Below are 9,204 nucleotides of genomic sequence, written 5' to 3'. Positions count from 1 at the left end.
AGTTTTCTTTTTAGCTAAACAAATTTGATCCGAGAAAGAATTTTTGTTTTAGGAAACCAAGTTTGGAAGCAATGATTAGTGACCAATGATCATAAATGAAATTAACCGGCTATTTCTACTAATTTTTTACCTGCGTTAGGTTACCACTATACAGCAATAGATCTTCGTCAAAATAGCATGGTTTCATATATTAATCCATAATTTTAAATCAAAACTTCTCTTTGCCATTGAGCTTAGTGAGCGTTTGGACATAAGAATTGTAAAATTTTAAATTAGGGGGTAAAAAATTTTCAAGCGGAAATGGTATTTGAAATTTTAGAGTTGTGTTTGGAAATGAATATAATTTTGGGTTGTTTTTAAGTTTTGCGAGTGATTTGAATGAAAATTTTGAAAAATAGCTTTTTGGAGTTTTTCAAATTTTCGAAAATTTCCAAATGCATCTTCAAGTGAAAATTAAAAATTTTATAAACAATCGTTGATTTCGGAAAAAAGTAAAAATATTTTGAAAAAAAGGAAAAAATTTCTTATGTCCAAACGGGCGGGCTCTTAGACTCCACATTTTTCTCATACGACTCCAACACAATGTATCTATATCTTGCTCTCCACGATAGCAACTATTCACTATTAGTTATCCCGAAAAAGGAGTAAACAAAAATATAACAATCTTTGTGGTGGTTTATCTTGAGACTATAGTAGTTTGAAATTATGCACCAACAATTATATTTTTTAATACTAATCTAATATTTGTCAGGTAAATCGTACGACGACAAGTGATATCAAGGCTCAATTATCATATTGGTTTCAAATCTCCAATCAAAGATTTATGCTTTATTTTATTACACCTTTGTAGAAAACTTGAATGGGGCTTGGTGTAACTGGTGTTGCCATGTGACCAGGGAGGTCACGGGATTTGAGACGTAAAAATAACCTCTTGCAGAAATGTAGGATAAGACTGCGTACGATAGATCCTTGTGACCCCATCCTTTTCCGGACCCGCGCATAGCAGGAGCTTAATGCACCGAGCTACCCTTTACCTTCGTAGAAAACTTGTTTGGTCCAAATCTTTATTAATAAAAAAATTGGCTCTTTATCTAAACAAGGAACATATATAATTGCTACCTTATACTCCAAGATAATCAAGTTTATATCCTTAGTCAACATTTTAACTTTTCCAACAAGTACATTTGACTAAATTTTGAAGCCAAATATTGGGAATGGATATATAAGTATGACTAACCTCATATAGTAGTTATCTCAGAGTTTAAGCATTGCAATTGAATTGAATCATAAAACTTTTTTCATACTGATGGCAAATCTCGTATTCCTTTCTCTATTTATGTTTCCTTTGCTTATATTTAGCTATTTTCTTCTGAAATTTTCCTACTCCATCTTGTTAAAACCAAAGTTGCTGGAGAAGCGCTTGAAACAGCAAGGATTCAAAGGCACTCATTACAAGTTGTTACTTGGAGACCTCAAAGATGTTGGTAAGCAAATGGATGAAGCTTGGTCCAAGCCTATTAGCTTAACCCATGATATCGTGCCACGTGTTGATCCATTCACGCATTACATGGTCGAAAAATATGGTAAGTCAATTTCTGATTACTGTTATCTAGTCGAGTTTCATCTTTTCCTATCGGAAACACCTTTTCTGCCCGTTCGGGGTAGAGGTAAGGTTGCGTACATTCTACCCTCCCCATACTCCACTTGTGAGATTACACTGGATCGTTGTTGTTGTTGTTGTTTCATCTTTTCCTATTATATAAGCTATAAGTCACGAATATTTTTCTTAATTCGTACAAAACTCAAGACATTTATTCCCTCCAAGTAGATGCAACAGAAGCGAAGCTAGGATTTGAAATTTATGGGTTCTAACTGGCCATCAAATAGCTCCGCCCCTGGATGCAACACAAATTTTATCACTACTCTTTTATTAATTTTGTTCACAAAATTTATGAGCTAAAATGAAAATGGTTGCAGGGAAGATATCTCTGAGTTGGCTAGGGACATCACCAAGATTGATCATCATGGATCCAACACTGATAAAAGAAATTCTCTTAAACAAACAAGGCCACTTCCATTTACCACCATTGAACCCTCTTATATTGATTCTAACTAAAGGATTGACAACTCTACATGGTGAAAAATGGGATATGCACAGAAAGATAATCAACCCTGCTTTCCACTTGGAAAAATTGAAGGTTAGTTTCTCAACTTCAAGAATGCTCATTTTTGTTAGATTCTGAACCAGTAATTTCAAACGTATGTTGCGTTCAGTGTTAGAAGGAGAGTCTTGGCGTAACTGGTAAAGTTGTTGCCATGTGACCAGCCGTAGAAACAGCCTCTTGCAGAAATGCAGGGTAAGGCTGCGTACAATAGACCCTTGTGGTCCGGCTCTTCCCCAGACCACGCACATAGCGGGAGCTTAGTGCACCGGACTGCCCTTTTTATTGAGTTCTGTGTTAAGAACTTTAAAAGTTGAGCGTTAAAATCTTTGATCAGCCTCTGATCAAAGGGGACATCTAATTCATTTTAATTTCCATTTACAGGGCATGATCCCAACAATTGCAGAAAGCTGTGCATTCATGATAGAGAAATGGATGAACTCAATTAGCCATGAGGGAACTTCAGAAATAGATATTTGGCCTGCATTTCAAGATCTTACTGGTGATATCATTTCAAGAACAGCATTTGGTAGTAGCTACAAAGATGGAAAGAACATCCTAGAACTTCAAAAAGAACTGCAACAACTTGTCATAGAAGCCATGGGAATGTTATACTATATTCCTGGTTTTAGGTAATAGAACATGTTCTCTTAATAACAACTACTACTTTCTTAAGAAATTTTCTCAAAGTTCTGAAAAATTATCATACACAGATTTGTTCCAACAAAGAAGAATCGCAGACGAAAGGAACTAGACAGAAGGATCACTTCAATGCTTAAAAGAATCGTCGACACAAAGGATAACATGATCAGCACTGGACAAACCAGGGGAGATGACTTACTTGGTTTGCTCTTGCAAACTAACAAAGAGAACAATTCACTAAATAATAGCCATATGACAATGGAGGACATAATAGAAGAATGCAAACAATTTTACCTTGCTGGTCATGAAACAACATCAAGCTTATTGACATGGACGCTAATTGTATTGGCTATACACCAGGATTGGCAAGAAAAGGCAAGGCAAGAAGTTTTACATGTATGTAAGGAGAAGAATCCTGATGCGGAAGCAATAAGCCACCTCAAAATTGTGAGTATTCATCTTTACTTTAGAACAAATTCAATTTGCTAAAACGACTAATACGCCACTTCATAATTGTGTCTTTTACAGGTAACAATTATACTCAATGAAGTTCTCAGGCTATATCCACCAGTGATTGCTCTATATAAACGCGCTTACAAGGAATGTAGAATAGGAGATCTCTCAATTCCAGAAGGGATGGATCTGACACTACCTATAATGCTAATTAACCGCGATACTGAGCTATGGGGTGAAGATGCAGAAGAATTTAAACCAGAGAGGTTCGCGGAAGGAATTTCAAACGCTTGCAAAGATCAAACGCAGATGGCATTCATGCCATTTGGATGGGGGCCAAGGACTTGCATTGGCCAAAATTTTGTAATGATAGAAGCAAAGGTTGCTCTCTCCATGATACTAAAGCAATTCACCTTCAAGCTCTCACCAACTTATGCTCATGCTCCTTATACTGTTATGACGCTTCAACCCCAACATGGAGCTCAGATCATGTTTCACCGGCTTAATTAGTATACATCCAGTTATTATGTGTTGAAGTTTCTCATAAAATAAGATAAAATCATGTCTCATATTTTCCCTTCCGTGTAGATGAGCTTATGAATTGAGTGTGTCAAAATAAAGGTAGTCCTTGATATCAAATAAAAAGAGTGGTTAAGCATGATAGCATACAAGATAATTTGTCCCCTTCGTTATTACTTATTTCTTTATCTCAAAGACCAGAAGCTGCAAAACATTGGTTTTTTCATTCTTTTCTTATGAGGTCCCCGGTGTGTTATCTAAGTCTTTTAACTAGTCCAATGGAAATCTCCTCTATTGCAGCAAAAGTCAAAAAAAGGGTACCCGCGCTGCAGCTTGCTTGCCTAAAATGATATAAAAGAAGAGTTCGTCCTTCTTCAAAAGAGATAAAGTCATGTGATACGAAGAGGCAATGGAACAGTAAAAAGAGAAGAAAAGGCTGCTAAAGAAAAGGCAATGAAACAGTAAAAGGAAAGAAGAAAACTAGGGCAAAACAAAAGAAAATGTTCTTTGATTGATTTTCAGATAAGAGCAGAAATTACAATATATAGAATGAGAGAGGAAAGATTCCCTAGCTGGCACTCGAGTGTACTCTGCCATTTCCTAACCACATTACCGGGACCTCTCGTATAAAAGACAAACAAAATTGTAGGGCTAATGTGTAATTACCGGAAACTATAACTTAAAATATAAGTGGACTAAATTGAACATCTTCCAAAGTTATTCTCAGCCTTCACACCAACTAACTTAACAACCTCGCATCACTTAACAAGCATAAGGTACCACTGTCAGAAGCTATGTGTATCATCACGCGGCCTGATAGTAGGCTATAACTATGTATTTTGGCCACTATTTGCACTTTAAATTGGTTGCACTTTACTAATGTTTGAGCATTAAATGGTAGCAAATTGCTCTGATTGAGTATTTTATGCTTTGCAGGAGCAATTCCGGACTACAATAAGGTTAAAGAGCATTTTGAGCTAATATGAAGCGTTGAAGGCCAAGTAAAAGCTTATAGAGTAAATTGGGAGTTCGTTAGAGGATCGAAAGAGGTTAGCGCATTTAAAAAGAAGAACAAAGAAGAGTGCAGAAAATGGTCGCGCACTGACCGTGAAGTCAGGCAAAAATCTCACAGAGTGCGCGGCCAGATGCGCGGTCACTCTCCCAGGTGCACTGCCATGCACGTCTCTCCGAGGAAAATTATTTCAGGGCTAAGCTTGTAATTCCAGAGGCGACTTTCCTTGACCTATATGAAGCCTAGCTCGCCCAAAAAGAGGGTATCTAGGTTTTTAGAAGAATTTTGAAGGCAACAACAGGTAAGAAGCAAGACGGAAGATTCGGCAACGAGTTTTTATCTTTCTTACTCTAGTTTTTATCATTGATGATGAATTCTATTGTTGTGATTGTGAAAACAATTATGCATAGCTAAACTCCTAATCTAGGATTTTGATAGAACCTATTGGAGGATGATTTTCTTATTACGTTAATATAGATTTCCGTAGTATTCTCTTTATTTGTTCAACTATATTATTATTGTTGTTGATTGAAGGGCCCTCAATTGACTGTGCCTATTTAGTATGTATTACTCGGGAGAGAGTGCATATTTAGGTAGTTGTTGAACAACATCACTCTTAACGTATATGAGGGATCAATATGAAGGGTTTAAAGGTGGGATTAGGGATAACGAAACCTTGGTGCGATCTCTGTGAGCTGTACTTAAGGCCAGCTAGCGTAATTCGGGAGAATATGTCTCGTATATTGTTGTAATTACGCGGGAGAGAGTTACGACAGTCAGAGTGCTCATGATCGGTAGAGAAGACTTAGGCAAAGTTATAGAAAACGTAGCGGAAAGGATTCCGATAATAGGGGAAATAATAATCCTAGATCATTCCAATTCTTGTCTACAAACCGTTCATAGTTAATTATTATTTACTGCATTTTTCATTATGTAATATTTAGTTAGTAAACATCCAATTTATTACTTAAATATTTCTGAAGATTGATTACGTGAATTTGAGTGAGTCCAATAGCTATATTTAATAGGTTAATTCCCTGTGGGATTCGACTCCGGACTTGTTAACCGGACCGCTTAATCCTTTTTAAAGGGCATAGTTGGGCGTGATCGCGATCCCTCAAGATAGAGGCTTCAATCATCCTTAGAATCTCGAGGCGAGCCAAATTACATAAAGAAGCTTCAGTTTTATGTTGATTTACTGTGGATGAATATGGAGAAGCTAGATCTCTAGCCAAATAGTGATGGTAATCCTTCAACAAGAAAGGCAGCAAAAACCTCACTTTTTCTAGCTCATAGGAATACATATTTTATTCAACAAATTCACACAAAAAGTATAATTGATACTCCCTCCGGTCCAAAATAAGTGATTTTTTGGCATTTTTTTTGTGGTCCAAAATAAGTGATATTTTCAGATTTCAAGAATGAATTAATTATTTTTTTCCTATATTGTCCTTGGAGTAAATAGTGTTGGAATATGTGTTAGGAGTGTTTATGTGAGATAGTAAAGGTTAATATGGTCAATTCCATTACTAATTAATGCTAAAAGGTGGATTTCTTAATCTGTGTGAAAAATCTAAAAAAATCACTTATTTTGGACCGGAGGGAGTAATTTCTAGTTTCTAGCTCTATAGTTGAAAAGTAAGAAGTACTGAAGTAATACTAAAACCGCAAAATCAACAATGCAAACTTCACATAAGCTACAACCAACAACAGTGGAAAATGTACTAAAACTTTATACATGTAAACCGACCAAAACAGAATCAATGACAACCAAAAAAACGTTGAAAGAGTGTGTTTTAACGACAAATCAAAGTGATGACGATCGTAAGCTTTAGAAATCGTTCTCATGTTAGCAAACGTTGCTGCCACTGCATTCATCTCGAATTTATAACAATGGGGATATTTATAGCGGTAAATGTTTCTACGTAATGGATGAATTGACGAATGATCTATCGATCAGTGAAGAATAATTTGATTTGTGTTTGTTGAATCTCAAAGTTTTTGAATTCAATTGAGGAGATGAGATGAAAGAGTAGTGTATTCAAAAAGAAAGCCGAGACTGAAATTTGAGGGGCAGTTCTGATATAAGAAATATAAGGATCGCCTTTACAATAGGCGACTTAAGAGGGTATATGAGCCCGCCTTTGCAATAGGCGACTTAAGAGGGTAGTTTGTCAATTAGAAGAAATATGAGGGTCGCCTTTAGGATAAGCGACTCTACATGTAGATGCTGGAGGAATTTGAGAGGGTAGTTTTGTCTTTTAATAGATGAAAATGATCCCTTATGTTTGAGGTTAGGATCAAATAGTCCGTTAAGTATGAACTAATCAACTTTAGTCTTTTAAATTTGCTAAAAGTTAACATTTTTAATTTCTATCAAATACTTACTGCCAAAAAGTATCCTAAGATTATAATATTACCCGATAACCAAACGACCCTAGGATATTTATAGCCTGTTTGGCCAAGCTTCTCCAATCCTAGAAGCATTTTTTTTTTAAAAGTATTTTTTTTCAAGTTGAATTGTTTGACCAAACTTTTGGAAGAAAAAAAGTGCTTTTGAAGAGAAGCATAAACAGTTTTGGAGAAGCAGAAAAAAGTAGCTTTTCCCCAAAAAAAAACTTTCTTGAAAAGTACTTTTGAGAAAAATACACTTAGAAACAGTTTTTAAAAGCTTGACCAAACACTAATTGCTGCTCCGAAGCACTTTTCAAATTAATTAGCCAAACACAAACTGCTTCTCACCAAAAATACTTTTGAGAAAAGCACTTCTAAGAAAAAGCACTTGTCAAAATAAGGCCTCATTTGCTTTTTTAAGATTAAGACGTCTGAATCTGAATACACATCTGAATATCAAGATGTGTATTAAGATTAAGACATCTGAATGAACTTCTGAATATATTAAGATGCGTATTAAGATCGAAATACTAAAAATTAAGACCGTTTGATTTTTAACATCTGAATGCATAAAATTTATCTTTATTTGAAAAAAATCTAATATTCTATCAATAAAATATATAGTTTTTTAAAATATGATAGTTGTTGGTGGTGATGGCTAACGGGTGAATGCCGACTAAAGGCGGTGGTTGGTGTTAGTTTTGGTTGATGATGGTGGTTCATGCTAGTAGCTAGTAGTGATTGGTAGTGGTGGCAATTATGATTGATGATGGTGACGATGGGTGGTGATAGTTAATAATAGCCGGTGGTGGTAGGTTATAATGATAAGCGGTGCCGGCTGTGGTTGTTAATGGTGACGGGGTGGTTGGTTGTGGTAGTTGAGGTGGATACGTGTTGACTGTGAGTGAGAATGATGGTGGTCGGAGTGGTGGGATGTTGGATGGTGATGTTCGATAATGGTGGCGGGATGATTGAGGATGATGGTGGCGTGGTGGTGGTGGTGGCGGCGGTGGTGGTGGTGGTGGCTGGCCTCATTTGTTTGCACTTAATGGAGGTCTGAATCTTAATCATTCAGATCTCAGACATTAAGTGCGTTTGTTTTTAAAGTCTGAATCTTAATTATTCACATCTTAATCATTAAGTGTGTTTATTTTTTTTACTTTAGAACCACTTAATGGGTCTGAATAGGTATGTATGATTAAGATCTATAATAGAGACTTAATTTCATTAAGATGCTATCACATATTCATTATTAACTGCCGCCACCGCCTATTATTATCAACTACCACCATGCCGCCACCGCCACCACCACCACCATACTCGACCACTACCACCACCTCCACCACCACTACCTCCACCGTCACCACGCCACCATCATCCTCAATCATGGCCGCACCACTATTGACCATCACCACCCACTATCCCCACCACTCCGACCACCATCATTCTTCCCCACAATCAACACTCATCCACCTCAACTACCACAACTGACAACTCCATCACCATCAACAACCACAACCGACACTGCCATCATTATAACCTACCACCACCAACCCACCACCTTCCTCAGTCACAACTATTACCACCACCCGCCATTATTACCTATCATCAACCACCACCGCCATCCTCAATCATAATCTCTACCACTACCAATCACTACTATCATGAACCACCATCATCAACCAAAACTACCACCAACCACCGCTTCTAGTCGGCATTCACCCGTTAGCCATCACCACCAACAACTATCATATTTTAAAAAATTATATATTTTATTGATAGAATATTAGATTAGTTATTTCATTTGAATTTTAAGTTTATTAATTTACAAATAAAGATAAATTTTATACATTCAGATGTTAAAAATCAAACAGTCTTAATTATTTTTATTCAGATCTTAATACACATCTTAATTCTATCAGATGTGTATTCAGATTCAGATGCCTTAATCTTAATACACATCTTGATATTCAGATGTGTATTCAGATTCAGACGTCTTAATCTTAAAAAAACAAATGAGGC

The 9,204-nt window shown here is 36.3% G+C and overlaps 1 protein-coding gene across 1 annotated transcript; it reads left to right on the top strand.

Moving 5' to 3' along the window:
* Positions 1-1,232: 1,232 nt before the first annotated feature.
* On the top strand, positions 1,233-3,928 carry LOC109216778 (cytochrome P450 72A15-like). The gene is made up of 5 exons (XM_019380965.1): positions 1,233-1,583; positions 1,978-2,198; positions 2,547-2,794; positions 2,876-3,251; positions 3,333-3,928. The coding sequence occupies exons 1-5, from the start codon at positions 1,307-1,309 to the stop codon at positions 3,765-3,767; spliced, it is 1,557 nt and encodes a 518-aa protein (XP_019236510.1). The 5' UTR covers positions 1,233-1,306; the 3' UTR covers positions 3,768-3,928.
* Positions 3,929-9,204: the final 5,276 nt, after the last annotated feature.

This window comes from Nicotiana attenuata, unplaced genomic scaffold (genome assembly GCF_001879085.1).
Source record: "Nicotiana attenuata strain UT unplaced genomic scaffold, NIATTr2, whole genome shotgun sequence".
Classification (NCBI taxonomy): domain Eukaryota; kingdom Viridiplantae; phylum Streptophyta; class Magnoliopsida; order Solanales; family Solanaceae; genus Nicotiana; species Nicotiana attenuata.
The sequence above is the reverse complement of the archived record's forward strand: the minus strand, read 5'-3'. Positions and strand labels throughout refer to the sequence as shown.